The 18,515-nt window shown below is 35.5% G+C and overlaps 2 protein-coding genes across 4 annotated transcripts in view; one reads left to right on the plus strand and one right to left on the minus strand.

Annotated features, from left to right (window-relative positions):
* Positions 1–237: 237 nt before the first annotated feature.
* LOC105490370 (ubiquitin like modifier activating enzyme 5) lies at positions 238–17,117 on the plus strand. Of its 3 annotated transcripts, none has more exons than XM_071090923.1 (12): positions 238–940; positions 5,690–5,735; positions 5,851–5,940; positions 8,731–8,840; positions 10,129–10,215; positions 10,877–10,961; positions 11,682–11,786; positions 11,964–12,091; positions 15,189–15,324; positions 15,599–15,674; positions 15,811–15,917; positions 16,441–17,117. In XM_071090923.1, exons 2-12 carry the CDS (start codon positions 5,697–5,699, stop codon positions 16,522–16,524), a joined length of 1,047 nt encoding a protein of 348 aa, XP_070947024.1. In that variant the 5' UTR covers positions 238–940; positions 5,690–5,696; the 3' UTR covers positions 16,525–17,117. The 3 variants fall into 3 exon arrangements, with proteins under 3 accessions (XP_070947024.1, XP_011754195.1, XP_070947025.1); XM_011755893.3 differs by having other exon boundaries at positions 238–600; XM_071090924.1 differs by lacking the exons at positions 238–940; positions 5,690–5,735; positions 5,851–5,940 and adding an exon at positions 5,978–5,999.
* LOC105490372 (nephrocystin 3) overlaps positions 11,963–18,515 on the minus strand; it is a 51,313-nt gene continuing 44,760 nt past the window's right edge. The window contains exon 28 of the mRNA XM_071090922.1: positions 11,963–15,029. Within this exon, the coding sequence (XP_070947023.1) occupies positions 14,990–15,029 (40 nt within the window). The 3' untranslated portion in view covers positions 11,963–14,989. The remainder of the gene's footprint in view (positions 15,030–18,515) is intronic.

The raw sequence follows: 18,515 nt of genomic DNA on the forward strand, positions 1-18,515 counted from the left end.
ATGCATCAGCAGGCGGAAGACCTGCAGGGTCCGGTTCAGAAAAAAGCCCGTCAGGACCTCGAGCCCAAGAATAAAAAGACCCTATTTCTCCTAGACACCCGGTTAGAAAGGCAGCATCGCAGGCCTCCTGCCCTGGACACTTATCACCCCGGTCCTGCTGCGGCCGGGTTTAGCCTACCCAGAGAGGAAGGAAGCCGGAAGAGCCAGGTTTTTGCTAAGGGGGAGCGATGTCTGCGACGCACCGGAAGCGGCTCCGAGGAAGGAGTGAAGGAGACGTGTCTGTCTGTGAGGCGCTGGGTGCACTTCCCCAGGTCTCTGGGCTAGGAAGGCAGCGGCTAGGTGCCTCCCCAAGTACCCTTTGCGGGCCCAGCCGAGCAGCGTGGGGCGAAGGCGGCGGCGAAGGCCCGGGCTGGGAGCGTTGGCGGCCGGAGTCCCAGCCATGGCCGAGTTTGTGGAGCGGCTGCAGCAGCGGGTCCAGGAGCTGGAGCGGGAACTTGCCCAGGAGAGAAATCGGCGGGTCCCGGGGAGCGGCGAAGGAGGGGGCGGCCGGGTCCGCATCGATAAGATGAGCTCAGAGGTGGTGGATTCGAATCCCTACAGGTAACCTGCGTCGCCGGTCCGAGGCAGGCGCGGGAGACGAGGTCAAGCTCCGTGAGGTCAGAAGTGAGGAGCCTTCCACGTCCCGCTCATGCGGACTCCCTCCACCCTTTTCTTGGTCTGGGAATCCTGTTCCCAAATGGGCAAGGCCACATCTTAGTACTGATCGGAAGATATTATTTCTCTTTTTAATAAACATCCAGTGAGTCAGCCATATGGTGCTGCTCCTGTGCCTGCTGAGGACGTATGTCCAGTTTCCTATCGCCCTTGCCTCTTAATTAGTCCACCTCGCTGTGTATAAGACTGATAGTAAGAACTTTTAGAAGATGTAAAACCTGCCAAGGTAAACTTTGAGGTTCATAAAGGCTTATCAATGCATCTTAAATGGGGGCGGGGCGGGGGAGAGCGGGATTAGCTCTAATCTGAGATATTCGGGTGCTCCTTAACATCTCAAACCATTCGACATTACCAAGACTGCCCAGGCCTCTCTTTTCTTCTTTCCTAATAAAGCTTGTCAATTCAGCAGATGGAATGTAGTGCAATGGTTAAGGGTAAGGACTCTACCGCCAGACTGATTGCAATTCAAATCTAACTACTCTCTTAATAACTGCCTAACCTTAGGCAAGTTGTGAAACTCTCCGCTTCAGCTTCTCACCTATACAATGAAGATAACAGTAATATCTATCTCTGTCATAGTTGTGGGGATTGAAAAAATCAGTATGTATAAAGGTCTTAGAGTAGCGCTTGTACATGGTAAACCTTATGCAAGATTTTATTGCTAGGTGCATTTAGTAGCAAGCAGTTATTGAGCTTTCACTGTGCTGAGCACTTTACATGCATTGTCTCCTCTCACCAAAACCCAATGGGATTGCTACTATTTTACCCCCGTTATATAGGTGAGAAAATTGAGGCTTAAATAGCCACCTCAGGTTCATGCCTTGGTAGTAAATAATATGGCCTGTCTTGCATTCGATTTGTCTTAATGTAAAATTCTCATGAACCATCTCCCCAGTAAAAACAATTAAGTCGTGTAGCTAAAAATTGTATAGTGTTAAAGTAGATAAGGAAGATTTTATTGTTGCTTTTTTCCTTTAAAGAGCATAAGAGTTTTGATTTTTAAAACAGGTTTTAGTTTGTGATATATAAAGCCGCAGTAGAAGTCTTAAGGTGCACTGTTTTAACTGTGTTGCCAAATACGAAGGGTTAATGGTCCAAAACTTTTAGAGATTAAATAAGCATGAACTGACATCTCTAATCAGAATAAGTGGAAACTATTTGACATTTTTAAAACATTTTAAAATTTTACAAATGAAGACTTTGAAATTTTCCCTCCAGAATGAAAAGCAGAGGAATATGGGTCATGAACTTAAGTTGTCTTTCAGACATTATTTTAATATGAGATGATCCCTTGACATTGTAATGATGACAAACAAGACTTTCAGAACTCAAGTCTAAATATTTAGTATTTCCTATCTGATTTGCGCCATTGACTTTATTAAAATTGCTATACAGGAGATGGCAGTTTCATACCCAAAGCTCTTCACTGGTATATGGAATTTTAATAAAAGTCAGCTTTAATTTTTTGAATTGTTCATACAGCAAATATTTACTGAGTACCTTTTCATCTCCAGTCCTCCTTGACAACATTATTTACTTTGTATTGAGTACTTATTATGCGCAGACACTGTGAATATAAAGTAGACATGGTCTTTTTCCTGTAGAGCTTACCAGATGAGTATGAGATAAATAGAAAAGTAAACGTGCATTGCAGTACAGGTGGTAAGAATTATGATAAAGTACCGTGTTATTATTGATAAAGTACAGGTTATTGAATTATGATGAAGTACAGAAGGTTATAGGAAAGGGATATGTATGTGTTCAACACCATTTTAACTGCTTCAAGAGATACAAAAGAAATATAAAGCCCCTGACTTTTGCTTCAGTTTGAGAGACTACATGGATGTGGGATATTAAACAACATAAGTAACCGTAAAATTATGTGTTATGGAATATAGTTATAAGCTTGTGGAAAAACTGGAGAGGCTTTGAGATTAGAAAACCTGGTATCAAATCTTGACCCAGAAACCCAGCTCAGAATACTGTTTGCCAGTTAGCTAATCTTGGACAGTTGATTAACCCAAACTGTTTCCCTCATTTGTAAAATGGGGTTGCCATCCATGCTTTTCAGGTTATTTAAAGATTGAAGGGAGCATCAAGGTAAGGATAGCAAATTCCTGTGATGGATCTGCATCACTTTCTAACCAACTTCACTAAAATGACAGTAAAGGAATTTTTTAAAAGAAAACTCCCATTGAAAATATAAAGGGTTCATATTAATAACTTATGGGGAGGGGTGTGTCCCTGTACTTGATTATAGTAACAATTTGGAAACTAGAGAAGGGATGGGTGAAGGTAACTGATTTAATAGATTCATTAATCTTAAGCTTGCAACCCAGTTTATTGCAGGAATCCCCAAAGGCTCAGGAATAGACACAGGTACTTGGAGAACTTCGGGGAGGGCTAAAAAACCCCAAAACTTTCAGTTGAAAATCTGTTGAAGAAACAAAGCCCCAGATCCCCTACTCCACTGTGGGTAACTGGGCAAACATTCCTTCCCTACCAGAAGAGGAGAGTAGAGATTTCTTCATTAGAAAGACTAAAATAGAAGATTTCCAAGAATAATTGGGGCAGGTCTTTGTACCTGAAAGAAGGGGTAAACTGATTGTTTACATGCTGAATGTTGTGACTGAATGTAAACTAAATGCTTACATACTGAATGCTGAGACTCCCAGCCTTGCTTCTTCACTTCCAACAGCTGATCGCGGGGTTGGAACTCCAACTCAGGTTGGAGTTTGAAAGATTATTCTCTAGGGAATCTGATAGAGCCAAGAGGAAAGACTGAAAGACACTGACATTGTGGGTTTCTCAACTAAATAGGCCAGTGAAGTCAAACAGTATTGCCTATATTGTTACCTTTATTAGTGTCCCACTCTTAAATATGAACAGAACAAAGGATGAGAGAAACTTCTAACATGAAAGAAATAAAAATAGCAACTTGGATAGACTATGTAAGAGAAACACATCCCCCTAAATTATCATTAGTATCCTGAGATGAGAGAAGATATGGTACAAATGATACAGGAACAAGGTGCAAAGTAGTTAGATGATCAAGAATTCTTGCAAATGGAGATGGTAATAGAAATGAAAATCTTAATAGAAGTGTTGGAAAATAAAGTCAAAAGAAATCATCCAGAGAATAGAGCAGAAAACTAAAATGGTAGATAATTGGAGAAAGAAGATAAAGGACAAATCCAAATGGTCCAACTTCCAAATAATAGTTCCAGACAGTCCAGGAAACAAACCAAACAAGGAAGTAACCAAATTCTTCAAGGAAAATTCCCAGAACTGAAAATGTGAGTTTTCATTTTGAAAGGGTTCACTAAAAACTCAGCACAAGGGATGAGAACAGATTCACATTAAGGGACACTGTGAAATTTTACAAGCTAGGAGACACTGGAGCAATACCTTAAAATGTTGAAAGACAATTCTAACTTTAGACTTCTTTACCAAGTTAAACTATCGATTAAGAGTATACGTGTAGCTTCCCACAATTATATGCCCTTTGCTTTGTCATTTTTATAAAGAACAGAATTTTGATAAGGAACATTTTCAGACATGAAAGTTCTCAAAATTTACCTCTGCTGTACCCTTTGCAAAACTACTGAAAGATGTTCTAACCACAGCAAGAGAGTAAGTTTAATAACTGATGACAGTCTTTTAAACTGTCATGTGCATCAGAATTACTGGAGGGCTTGTTAGAGCAAATTGTTAGACTCCACATTCAAGATTTCTGATTCAGTGGGTGATTATAGGGTAAGGCCTAAGAAATTTCATTTCTATTAAATTCTCAGGTGGTCCTGTTGCTGATCCATAGACACTTTAGAACTAGTGAGCTATAGCATACAGGAAGCAGTGGATTAATACAGAATAAAGAAATTAAGAGACTTTGTAGTCTCTTAAAGAAATTAAGAGACTTAATGATGAAGGAAGAGCCTAGGAAGGGAGCTGTATGTGCAGTAAGTCTAGAGACATCATGTCAGATTCTAGGAGATACATCTTTAAGAAGATGAAATTGATAGAATACCTCATGAATATGAATGTATCTAGAGGAACTTTAGACAACTAGTGAAAAGTTGGAGTTGATTTTGTGAAAATACATAGGAAATTAAGCATCAGGAGAAGCACACTTATTAACTTCAGGGTTGGGGGTTAAAGGAAAGGGTAAGTTTTAATATACTGCATGACCCGGTTGTGAAGAGTTAACATCTAACCAAGATGACCATATAATAATATTGGGAGGTTGGTGGGATGGAAAATGTCTGTGTGCAGTAGGGATGAATGCTAAGAGAAAAATCTGATTCAGATAATTGACTATAACTGAAAAGAAATACAATGTTAGCATGTTGTTTAGGAATATGATGGTAACGGAGTTAAAAGTGAGGGAGTGGAAAATGGGGGTGGAGGCTGAATTTCCTGACAAGCCTGGTGGAACTATTTGACTCCTTAAAGTGAAGATGAATGGGAATTAATTATAGACTTAAACTGCAGATTACCAGTAACTAGTTAAAGCACCTCTTAGAGTCTTTGGCATACAGTAGGTGCTTACTAAAAGTAGACATCATCCATTGTGGGCAGAGGCAACGAGAATGGAATTCCAGCCATGAATTTACTCTGATGATGGAGATCTGAGTGTTAAAACATTAAATATTTACGTATTCTACCAAAGCATAGAAAAATGTTGAAATTTAACTTTGACCCTTAACATTTAAGTAGTAGTCACAATCTTGGTTGCAAATCAGAATACATAGCTTTTAAAAACCAATCTTGTTTCATGGACTACACTTGGGAGTTTTTAAGGTACCTGGGCAATTGAGTTTCATCTGGTAAAAACCAGCCTGTAAGCATCCTCCTCTTTGAAACGATTAGTAATGATTATATTTTGGTGTTTATTTTCTGTGGTGATGTATGTCTGTTTGTATTACTATTACCTAAAAGACTGTAAGCTTTAAAACATATTTTTCTTTGTTTTAAGCCGCTTGATGGCATTGAAACGAATGGGAATTGTAAGCGACTATGAGGTATGATAAACCCTTTCCAAGTTTTTGTAAGATGAATTCAGTGAATTAAAATAACTTCTGGTGATATATTTGATGAAGACCTATTAACCAACACATACTATTTTGTATTTCACAGAAAATCCGTACCTTTGCCGTAGCAATAGTAGGTGTTGGTGGAGTAGGTAGTGTGACTGCTGAAATGCTGACAAGATGTGGCATTGGTAAGGTAAAAACATTTCTCTTTGCCTCTTGTATAGGGAACTACTCACTCCTGGAGTAAATCAGGTACAAATTAGGATTTTTTTTTCTTTACTAATGGCTTATTGACTTGCAGTGTATTAATCTAGATTGTTCTATTTGGGTTGAGACATATCCCCACCCAAATAAAAGGTGATATTATTTCTAATTAGACAAAGATTGTCTAGTTGTGTTTAGAAACGTTTTTGTTTGAAGTAATATGTAAACAATTTGGACTTAAGTGTTTTAGATACAGAAGCTTAGGAAAGAAGGCTGTTAATTTGATAGTGTGTGAAACACTGAAACATCTAACAATTATTTTATTAAACATACCAGACAGAATAGAAAACATGTACCTTTCCTACTCTTGATTTTGAACTAGAGAATGCTCTGGATGAATTTTTAAAAATTGGTACTTCTTTACTTTTTTCTAAAATTTATTTAGATTATGGGTAGAAAGAAGTAACTTTCTTGTACCAGAATTCAGTCTACCAGTCTTAGATTTATAAAGCCAAAGTCTATGATGTTAGATACATAATGGTTGAATAAATAAACTTTCCACAATTATGTATCCTTTAATTTGTTGTTCTGGCAAAGGAAGCATTCTCCCAGTTTACCAATGCTTTCTAATATGTTGATCTACCCCAAATTCTTAAAAGAAAGTGATTTCAAAATTGGCACTCACTTATCAATATAGAAATAACACCAAAATACTAAAGATGTTCATTGAAATTTTAATATCTTTCAAAAGATTTACAAAATCTGGATAAAAATTGCTTATAGCTGACTTAATTACCCTGACCAGGGATATTAGAGATCACTGACCTCTATTGACCAGGGATAATAGAGATTATTGAGATTAGCGGCTCTCAAGTTTGAATATGTTATCACAATTAGTTGGAAGCCTTATTAAAGCACAGATTAACAGATCCTACTCTGGTGGTGTTGATTTTTATAGGTATCAGGTGGACTTAATAATTGACTTGCTAACAAGCTCCCAGGTGATCCTGATGATGATGTTCCTAGGATTACACTAGTGAGAACCACTGGATCCTTGCTACTCTAAGTTTGGTCCCTGAAGTAGTAACATCAGTATCAGCTCTCAATACCTACCCCAGACATAGTGAATCAGAATCTGTATTGTAACACGATCCCCAAATGATTCATTTGCATATTAAAGTTGGAGAAGTGTGCTTGCATCTCTAACAAGCTTCAGGTGATGCTAATGCTAGCTCCATTAGCTAGATGCTAGCTGCATTAGCTAGACCAGGCCACATTTTGAGTAGCAAAGAGGTAGAACAGTATTTATATATTGTTGTAGTTAGAATCACCTGGGAAGTTTTAAAAAATTCTGGTGTCCAGACTGCACCCCATATAAGAATCTCTGGGGATGAGGCACAAACATATGTATTTTTAAAAATTCTCCAAGTGATTCCAGTGTGCCCTCAAGTTTGTAAACAGAATCTACACAGGTAAGTTTCAGGAAGTCTTTCTTTAATTTGTAAAACAGATAAATATGAAGCGAATTAATGAGGTTAAACAGGAAAGTAGAAGATGTTAGGAAACCCAGAGTCCATTTCTTATCTCTGAAAGCCTCTGGGATCTCTTTAAAGTATCTGGGATGCCTTGGATCACCAGATCTATACTCGCTGCTTTATTTTAGAGATGAAGATACAGGCCTAAAAAGTGAAAATGATTTACCCACAATCAGAACTAATTAGTGGCAGAGTTACACCTCAGACCTTCTGTTCCCAAGTTTAATGTTTCCCGCAACTTATGTATAAACAAGCTATGAGGCAGAAACTCATTTAATACTTAGCCTGACCTAATAAATATTTATTGATGAACTTAAATAAACTATGTTTTGGAGACTCTTAAGTAGGATTAGAAAATTTTGGAGAGTGAGATCTTTTCTAGCAAGGTATTAAGGGCTATCTAGGAGTTATGGGTTAGGTTAATTTTTTTTCTTTTTAGTTTTTTTTATTGAGAAGAAAATCCCATTTTTGTGTTTATTGTTTAGTATGCTGAGAATTGTATTACAGAGTCACAGAATTTCATATCAAGAAGGGACTTAGGAAGTCCTTGTCTCTAGCCTGTTCTTATCGATAAGAAATGTGATCTAATTGCCATTTGTGTGTGTGTGTGTGTGTGTGTGTGTGTGTGTGTGAAATGCTTTTTGAAACAGGCTTAAGTATATAGCAGGAAACAACAATTAACTGGTTTGTAATTCTATTTGGAATGATGTTTTAGCCATGTCACTGGTATATATTTTGTCATATACACAAAAGGAGTCATGTTATACTATATTTTAAGTTACAGCATTTGTTTTTATCTTATTTAAAGATTTCATTTATCCAATAGATTCCTGACTTTTAGCAAAAAAATGGAAATGAAGTAGGATTTTGCCACAGTTTTAAAAAATGGAATGAAAGGGAATTAATTTTTGAGTGAATTATTTAGAGAGGCAACAAAGCATTGTGGTTGCGGTGCAGATGCTGGATTGAGAATGCTTGAGTTTGAATGCCATTTTCACCCCATATTAGATGAGTGGCCTTTGGACAAGTGTTGTAGTTGCCTCATTTTTAAAATAAGGATAATAGTACCTACATGCCTCACATGAGCATTCAATGAATTAATATATGGCACCCAGTGTTGTAAAGTTAGCTAATATTATTATCAAACTGTTAAACTAATTAAATGTAAAGCTCTCTAATTTATTCTTTGATATTTTTAGTTTTTTGGTATGTTTTTCATCAGAATACCACTGTTTTCATTTTAGTTGCTACTCTTTGATTATGACAAGGTGGAACTCGCCAATATGAATAGACTTTTCTTCCAACCTCATCAAGCAGGATTAAGTAAAGTTCAAGCAGCAGAACATACTCTGAGGTAAATGGAATAGCAATCAAGAAACATATTCAGTGAAATCTTACTTTATGTATTTGATATGAGTTAATGTAAATGGATCTTAATTTTTCTCTATAAAATGCAGATTTCACTTGTACAAAGAATTCTCTTACCTGTTGGACATGGGGTTGGCAAACTTTTTATGTATAGGGTTATATAATAAATATTTTAGTCTTTGAGGGCCAGATGTTCTCTGTTGCAACTGTTAGTTGTAGTGTGATAGCAGCTGTAGGCAACATAAACATGAATAAGCATGTCTGTGCTCCAATAAAATTCTATTTTTGCACTCCAAAATTTGAATTTCATACAATTTTTAATTTTTTAAATTAAAAAACGAATTTTTTTTGAGACAGAGTCTCACTCTGTCACCCAGATTGGAGTGCAGCAACACAATCTCAGCTCACTGCACCTTCACCTCCCAGGCTCAAGCTATCTTCGCATCTCAGCCTCCTGAGTAGCTAGGACTACAGGCACGTGTCACCATGCCTGGCTAATGTTTTGCAGTTTTAGCAGAGATGGGGTTTTGCCATATTGCCCAGGTTGGTCTCAAACTCTTGAGACTCAAGCCATCTGCCCACCTAGCCCTCCCAAAGTGCTAGGATTGCAGGCATGAGTCACCGTGCCTGGCTGATACAATTTTTATATGTCATAAAATGTTCTTTTGATTCTTTTCCCAACCACTTAAAAATGGAAAAAAATTCTTAGCCTGAAGGCTGCACAAAAACAGGTGGTGGGCCAGATGTGGCCCATGGGCCACAGTTCACCAATCCCTGCTTTAGGAACTTTCTTTGTGGCCCCAAATTTGTTCTTAACTGGAATAAGGAAGTGAGGCTGAGCTATAGGTAGTTACTGGACATGGTTAAGTCTTAATTCCCAACACTTAGATTAATTGGGGTGGGAACAGTTTTGTAATCTTTATGACAAAAATGAACCTAGTCCTTAAAGTGTGAGATAAAAGAGATAGAAAAGAACTTTGGGTTTTCTTTGAATAGCTTGAATTCGCTTCTCTAAGGTATGTCAAATGCCCTTTAGCTCTTTCAATTCTTTTCCTCACAGCTTTTTCTTAGTACAGCTACTAGTAGTAGTCTTTTTAAAAACATTTTTTTTTTTTTTAGAGACAGGGTCTCACTGTGTCCCCCAGTTTGGGGTGGAGTGGGTGCGATGATAGCTCACTGTAGCCTTGAACTCCTGGACTCAAGTAATCCTCCCACCGCAGCCTCTTGAAATGCTAGGATTACAGGCTTATAATCATTCCCTTTTTCTTTCTTAGGAACATTAATCCTGATGTTCTTTTTGAAGTACACAACTATAATATAACCACAGTGGAAAACTTTCAACATTTCATGGATAGAATAAGGTAAAATTTTAATTTATGAATATTTTGTATAATGTCCAGCTCAAGTATTAGAAAATTATTAGAAAAATCTATGGATTAATCCAATGAATGGAAGATTGATATATATTTTTCCATTTTTTTAGAACAGTAATTTTTGTGTAATTTTTATGTATTAGAATATCATTTAAAGGTATATATTGTCCAAAAACAATTAAAAAGCAAACAAGCAAAAAACCCCTGTAAGTTACAATATAAGAAGAGAGTATCAGTTTTAAGTTCTGTGTTCTAGATTGTATTTCTGTCTGAAAATGGTTTTCTTCAGAGACTGTCAGACCACCACTGAAATAATGAATTGCATCCAATTAGCTTTTATTGCATTTATAATGAAGCATGAATAAAAATGTGAAAGCCGGTAGTGAAAAAGTAACTGTTGTGAACATACTTTATACTTCCTTCACCCTTGTAGTTCTTGTAAAATAAGTAATACTACAGTACCATTGATGTTATATTTGTATGTTACTCAATACTTGATATATATATATATCTTTAATATTACACAGTTATGTGATAATTATAGTCAAACATTTAATGAAAGTATAAATGTTGGACTGAACAAGTAAGTATAATGTATTAGAGTGTATTTTGTGTCCTGATGTTTTTCAAACTTATTTTCTTTGACTAGTAATGGTGGGTTAGAAGAAGGAAAACCTGTTGATCTAGTTCTTAGCTGTGTGGACAATTTTGAAGCTCGAATGACAATAAATACAGTGAGTATTCCTGCTGTGCAAGATATATTCATGGATTTAGCTGTTTTCCTGTATATAATTCCCATCCTAAAAACAGTTCTGAATGTAAACCCTTTTCTGTGTTTTATTTGTAATGTTCTCTTAGCCTACTCTTAAAATCTATTCTAATAGCTGTGATACCTGTCTAACCTTGCTGCTGTAACATGTGTTACAGTATCCTACTCTTTTTGCTGGTAAACTGTGAAACAGCAAATACCTCTGATGTATAATTCTTAAATTGGTATCTTATAATAATTATTGGTCAGCGTTAGTTTTAGCTTTTGTTACTTTATTTTATAAATGTATAAATATGTATAAATTGCCTAAAAACCTGGTTTCTCAAAAATAAAAATAATTATTTTCCTTTTGAATATTGTTTTTAACTTTTCAGATGATATTTTGCCTTTTTTTGTTCTTGAAATTATTTTAGAAAAGTGAAATTTCACATCAATTTGACAAGAAATCCAATAAACTTTGATTCAATTTAATAATATTTACTGATTGCATCTTGAATACTGTCACTTTACTCTTTAAATAGAGTATGGTAATTACCAAGGAATTCCATTATCTTACAACTTACCTCATTTGTTTTGAAAATTAATTTTAAAAGACCTTGGTAATCCATTCAGTTCAAAGAATGTATTGTAAATTACTTCTTGCTCTTTTTTTTTTTTCCTTGTGTTTTCACCCATTTCTACTAAGGCTTGTAATGAACTTGGACAAACATGGATGGAATCTGGGGTCAGTGAAAATGCAGTTTCAGGGCATATACAGCTCATAATTCCTGGAGAATCTGCTTGTTTTGCGGTATGCATTACTCTTTTTGGATTATTCTTCACTGTTAGGTACTTGAGTTCTTAGGGGCATTGAAAATGTATTACAATTCAAAGAAAACACAAACTTGGATGGAATACTATTTGGAACATCTCATACTTTTCCTCTTTTTTTTTTGAAATGTGTTTTCTTTTATTCTTTTTCATGTAGTGTGCTCCACCACTTGTAGTTGCTGCAAATATTGATGAAAAGACTCTGAAACGAGAAGGTGTTTGTGCAGCCAGTCTTCCTACCACTATGGGTGTGGTTGCCGGGATCTTAGTACAAAACGTGTTAAAGTAAGTCAGGGCTAATTTTTCTGAATAGTCTTGTGTGCTTTCAATAAAAATAAATATATTTCACAAAGCATTTCAGAAATTAAAATTATAAGCTAAGTATATAGTTACTTTTAAATGTAGTTTTAAATGTTTTATATATGCATACGTGTACATTCTATTTTATATATGTATGTCTACTTTTCATATATATTGCTATATTAAATATTACGTATATTGATATTCATACATGAATATATAGAATGTCAGTTACTCCCTGCATTTGGAATAGCTTTTATGAAATGATACAATGGTAGTGACGTATTTATTTATGAAGCATTAACCAAATGATTTAAATCTTTCCAAGTCTGACCAGTGGATGGAGACTTAAACACACTTGTTTCTACTATCTTGATTTAAGTCTTACCAAAAATAACCCCAATGTGACTAAACAGTAATTATTAATGTTAATGTAATTAAACATTGTTACTGTAAATTTTACACTTACATATACATAAAATGTTAACATTTATATTAGTGTTAATATAAAACGCATTAAGAATACTTAAAAAAAAAAAAAACAGATTCTTAAAATCTGCTTTTGGATACCTCTGCTATCCAAAAACAAACATCCAGCAACTTTACTATCTAAACTATAGCTAAAAAGAAGGGAAAAGATTTCTTTGCTGCTAAAATTTATGTCAGAGTTTATGAATCAACTCATACTTCATTAAAAGCAGATCCCCTTTAGGTGTTCTCTAATTCAGGCCATTTATTTTCCCTCATTTCACAACTTTAATAAGCTTAGTTGTATATCCTAAGCCTCCAATATAATAAGAACAAACTGCAACAAGATACATGGAGGCACCAATCAATAAGAAGTGTCAGTTGCTAGCAAAGAAATTGAAAAAAGCATACATATAAACTCTCAAAGTAATGGTCTAGGGCTATTTCATATGAGCAAATAGCCTCTTTAGACAGTATTAGGCCCTGTCTAAACAAAACATTTCATAGTATGATACAAAAAAGAAGCAAAGAATCATGGCTAACCAAGTATTCTCTTAAGGATGTGTCCTATTTAGCTAGCCCCTCTGTTGATGGTCATTTAGGCTACTTAATTCTTTTTTTTTTTTTTATTAACAATGCTACAGGCTACATCTTGTATATATCTCTGAATACTAGATTGATCTCTCTTCTTTTTCTTTTTTTGGAGACAAGGTCTCACTGTGTTGCCCAAGCTGGAGTGCAGTGGCACAATCATGGCTCACTGCAGCCTCAACCTCCCGAGCTCAAGTGATCTTCCCACCTCAGCCTTCCAAGTAGTTGGAAGTACAGGTGTATGCCACAATGCCTGGCTAATTTTCGTATTTTTTGTAGAGACAAAGTTTCATCACGTTGCTCAGGCTGGTCTTGAACTCCTGAGCTTAAGTGATCTGCCCACTTTAGCCTCCCAAAGTGTTGGGATTACAGGCCACCGTGCCCAGCCTAGAGTTTTCTATAGTACATTTTTTTTTTTTTTTTAAAAACAGGGTTTCACTCTGTCACCCAGGCTGGAGTGCAGAGGCACAATCTCAGCTAATTGCAGTCTCCACCTTCCAGGTTCAAGTGATCCTCCTACCTCAGCCTCCCAGGTAGCTGTGACTACAAGCACCCACCACCACGCCCAGCTAATTTTTATGTATTTTTTGTAGAAACAGAGTCTCCTTATGTTCCCCAGGCTGGTCTTGAACTCTTGGGCTGAAGCAGTCTGCCCATATCGGCCTCCCAAAGTGTTAGGAATTACAGGCATGAGCCACTGCACCTGGCCTATAGTACACATTTTTAAAAGTAGAATTTCTGAATTTATGAAATATTTACTAAATTTCTCCTGCAAAAGGATTATACATTTGTATTATAGTTTAGATTATACATTTGTATCATAGTTTAGGAGTACCTGGTTGACCCATACCTTTGATAACTTTGGGTATCATCAAACTCTGTAACCTTTGTCATTCTGGTGGGTAAAAAATAGGCATTTAATTTTTATTTTTATTTGTGAAAAAAGTTGAACACTTCATCTGTGAATTGTCTGCTAATAGTTGTTGCTCTTTTTTGTCTTGTTGTATATTAAGAATGTGTATTTGCAAATATTTTTCTTTTGTCATTTATCTTTTTTATGTGATTTTTTCTGTATAAAAACTTTTATTAGGTTAGTGCAAAGGTAATTGCAGATTTTGTCATTACGTTTAACAAAAACTGCAATTACTTTTGCGCCAACCTAATAAAAGACATCAGATTGGCTGGGTGCAGTGGCTCACGCCTGTAATCCCAACAATTTGGGAGGCCAAGGCAGGCAGATCGCTTGAGCCCAGGAATTCGAGACCAGCCTGGGGCAACATGGCAAAGCCCCATCTTTACCAAAAAAAAATGCAAAAATTAGCCAAGCATGGTGGTGCTTGCCTGTAATCACAGCTACTTGGGAGACTGAGATGGGATTGCTTGAGCCTGGGAGGGTGAGGCTACAGTAAGCCATGATCACACCACTGTACTCCAGTATGGGCAGCAGAGTAAAAAGTATCAGATTTGACTGGGAAGAGGACAGGAGGGAGCTGGAGGCACATGGGTTGCTGAAAATGTTCTATATCTTGATCTGGTGGTGGTTCCATGAAAGACTCATACAAAATGTTACTGAGCTATACATTTAAGATTGTGCATTTTATAGTAAATTACATACAAAATGTTAAAAAAAATTAAGTAGCTTTAATACCATATATCAGGGATTTAAAAAATACACTTCTCCCGCGTTTTAGCTTCTCTGAAATCAGCATGCTTCTTGAAGTTATTGACATGTAATAGTTCAGCTGCCAGCATTTAATCTTTATTAGAGGTTCAAAAAAATAGTGTGTTCTACAGTTGATGAAATGGAGTAATCTTTTCTTTCCTTCATTCAATAAACACTGAAGCATCTACTATGAGCCAGGCACTGTAAATAAGAGAAAATTGCTGTTTTCTGGATGCAGATTTCTGTTTTCTGATTTAAAAAGTGTATCATTTACCCATTTCAAAGTTATTTTTTAAAAATTTAACTGTTCTAGTATTTTTCATGGATTTAATTTCTTTATGTCTACTTTGATTTTTCTAGGTTTCTGTTAAATTTTGGTACTGTTAGTTTTTACCTTGGATACAATGCAATGCAGGATTTTTTTCCTACTATGTCCATGAAGCCAAATCCCCAGTGTGATGACAGAAATTGCAGGAAGCAGCAGGAAGAATATAAGGTATATGGCACTCTGTTAGAATGCATGAGGGATCATATTGCATAGGACAATAAATAACTTAAACAGATTTGGAATACAAGATAAATGGTTAATTTATTCACCATACTTCAAAAATGAATGTTCTTTCTTGCTTTTGGTAAGATAAAAAGCCTGTCTGAATTCTTGATTAAGGCTTGTAATGTCCTATATATTAGTCATAAAGGAAAATTCTTGATTAATGCTTTAGAGAACTGAGAATGAGTAAGAACACTTTGATGCTGTTTGATTTCTACAGAAAAAGGTAGCAGCACTGCCTAAACAAGAGGTTATGCAAGAAGAGGAAGAGATAATCCATGAAGATAATGAATGGGGTAGGTGTTCTTTTATAAATTGAAATGGCAGCATAAAACAAAACCTTTTATGGTAGCCAATCTAATAAGATTATACAAATTGAATAATTATTGCTTATTAAATTCCTTAAAAACTGATACAGGATTAAATTTACAGGTATTGAGCTGGTATCTGAGGTTTCAGAAGAGGAATTGAAAAATTCTTCAGGTCCAGTTCCAGACTTACCTGAAGGAATTACAGTGGCATACACAATTCCAAAAAAGGTACTTCAAAAATACGATTTACCCATATGTAAATATCATATAAAATATTTTTCTTCATCTTCATTCTAATTTGTAATGCCAGTGAAGTATTTCCTGTTTTAAGGTATTTTATGCTATAGGCATTAAGATGTGAGACAGAGGTATTCAGTGTTAATATGCAAATATTTATAGCTTATTTTAGACTTTTAAAACAGAATAAAATGATTTTGTTCACTCATTAATGAACCAAGTATAATAGATTTTGATTAAATGAAGATCTCATTTTTGTTTATTGGTAGTTTTAGCTACAATGTCATTTAAAAAAACTAGAGCTGTCAAGAATATTGAAATTACTGCCTTGTAAATCAAAAGACTGGTGGGGAATGTAAAAGACTTTGTCTTCTAAAAATTAGAAGACAGTTGTTAAAGAAAATTTACTTTATAACCCTGTTGAGCACGGTCAAAACTTACTGATTATATATTCCTAAGCATCAAGAATTCCATATGGTTCTCTTTTCACTGTATTTCCCTTATTTGTCAATAGCAAGAAGATTCTGTCACTGAGGTAACAGTGGAAGATTCTGGGGAAAGCTTGGAAGACCTCATGGCCAAGATGAAGAATATGTAGATAATGGACTGGGATATATTTTATTTCTCATGTTAAAGCCTCTTCCCTTGAAATTAAAAAAAAAAATTTTAACTGATAAAACTTAGGGCAACATTTATTAATGTATATTCTTATCTGAATTGTTATACTTTTTGAAAATCCTGTGACTTGCCTATTTCTCCCCGCTCCAGTGAAATCATTGACTCTCCTAAAATGTATGTTTCATTCTCGTAAGAAAACCTCAAAGGATATTGTAGGATATAAATCTTACTTGAAAACACAGCTGTTGAAATGTTTTGGCCTTTTGGAGTGGGGAAAGGACAAATCTGATCCTGTAATCTTTTTCTTTCCAGTAATCCCTTGTGTCTGTTGCATGAGGACATGGACAATAAAGCAGTACATGATTCTCAGATACAGGGAGAAGGACAAGGCATACAGCTTATTGATTAGAGCTGGCAAGCATCTGCTCATTATGTTTGGAATTGCTTTCTATAAGAAAATTTCCCACTACTTCTAACTTGATCAACAATGAATTCAAAATAGTTAATCTATGAAATAACATCCTCTCAAATGTTTGCTGATGAAATACAAGTTGAAATGTAGTTATTGGAAAAGTCTGTAACCTGTGGATTATATATATTCAAAGTGAGACAAAGGCAAATAAAAAGCAGCTATCTTTATGAATAGACAAAGTTGATTTCAGGAAGTATACATTATATTCTGCACCGACCCAGGAATAGAAATTACTGCATCTGTGGAGCATATATCTGGAGTTACTATACTTTACTGAAGAGCAAGGCATAAATTTAGACTAAAATCCACCCAGATTACACTCATTCTTTAGGCCACTCCTGGATACTTCATTTAAATTTGATTCTTGAGGTAATGAGATGTCGGCAAGGTTTGTCCTGTATATTAGGCATAAAGGAAAAGTTCTAAACTGCCTCTCCAATGACTTGTAGTCAGTGGTAGAGTATCACTTTCCCGGATCATGACCACTAAACTGTAAATTGATTGATATAAATTAGTTTTCTCTGGAGTTACATCCAAGTAATGAAGACTTAAGATAACCTTGGTTGAAATAAATTTCCAATAATTTGGAGACTCATAAATACCATGCAGGTGTAACCATTGCCAGTAGGCTGTTTCTATGCTTATTTCCTATTTTGACTTTTACGTTGAAGATAGGGATATCTAAATTATATCTCTAGGGAGAAAATGTTGTAAAAAATTAAAAGTGCATCCCTGATTTGTAAAATAAAGTTCAAAAAACAGATTTCAGAAAGTCTCAAATACCAAATGTGTTCAATACACTAGTTTTGAGATGCTAGGATTATACTGTGATTCTTATGTTTATAGTAAAGTCAGGAAAGCAGGAGGATAGGTTTTTTTAGCCTTGAGACTTATTTATGTTGCCTTGGTGAGTCTTTTATCATTTTTTAAAAATTTAGCTTATGCAACTGTAAAATAGCATTTCTAGTATGAGAGATGTTTTGAATTTAAAAAATGAAATGCAGTTTTTCAAAAGTAAATTTCCTGTGGAAATTCTTGCATATCAATTTAGTAAGGTTTTATAAAATTTTACAATTTGATAAAGTATCATATCTAGAACTCACTGTCTTCTTTTATCTGCTTTCAAGTTGGCATTGCATCACTGCCTGTGTCTTACACTGCACCAAATCTTACCTAATTGATCTAACTTTTTTTGTCTAAATTCTTTCATTAAAAATGACTGGATTATTTTACCAGAAAAAAAATAATCTGGTAATAGATATGTTGCTATCCTAGAATACTCCTGACAGTCTGCAGGCCATGAAAACTTGCATAAGGCAGCAGATTACGAAAAATTAATTATCATTGCATTTAGTATTACTAAACTCATAGCATTTGTCCAGATTTGTAACACTACAAATCTGAGAATCAAATTTAAATGATTCTAATGTGAAAGATGGAAAAGCAGTCCCAAAATTTGCTTACCACAGAGACTCTAGATGATAGTAAAACAACATACT

This window comes from Macaca nemestrina, chromosome 2, assembly GCF_043159975.1.
Source record: "Macaca nemestrina isolate mMacNem1 chromosome 2, mMacNem.hap1, whole genome shotgun sequence".
NCBI classification, from domain to species: Eukaryota; Metazoa; Chordata; class Mammalia; order Primates; family Cercopithecidae; genus Macaca; species Macaca nemestrina.

Coding starts and splice junctions, on each gene's coding strand:
- LOC105490370 (XM_011755893.3), top strand. CDS start 440: ATGGCCGAGTTTGTGGAGCGGCTGCAGCAGCGGGTCCAGGAGCTGGAG. Junction 5,736..5,850: donor GAATTGTAAGCGACTATGAG/GTATGATAAACC, acceptor TGTATTTCACAG/AAAATCCGTACCTTTGCCGT. Junction 15,325..15,598: donor AGCAGCAGGAAGAATATAAG/GTATATGGCACT, acceptor TGATTTCTACAG/AAAAAGGTAGCAGCACTGCC.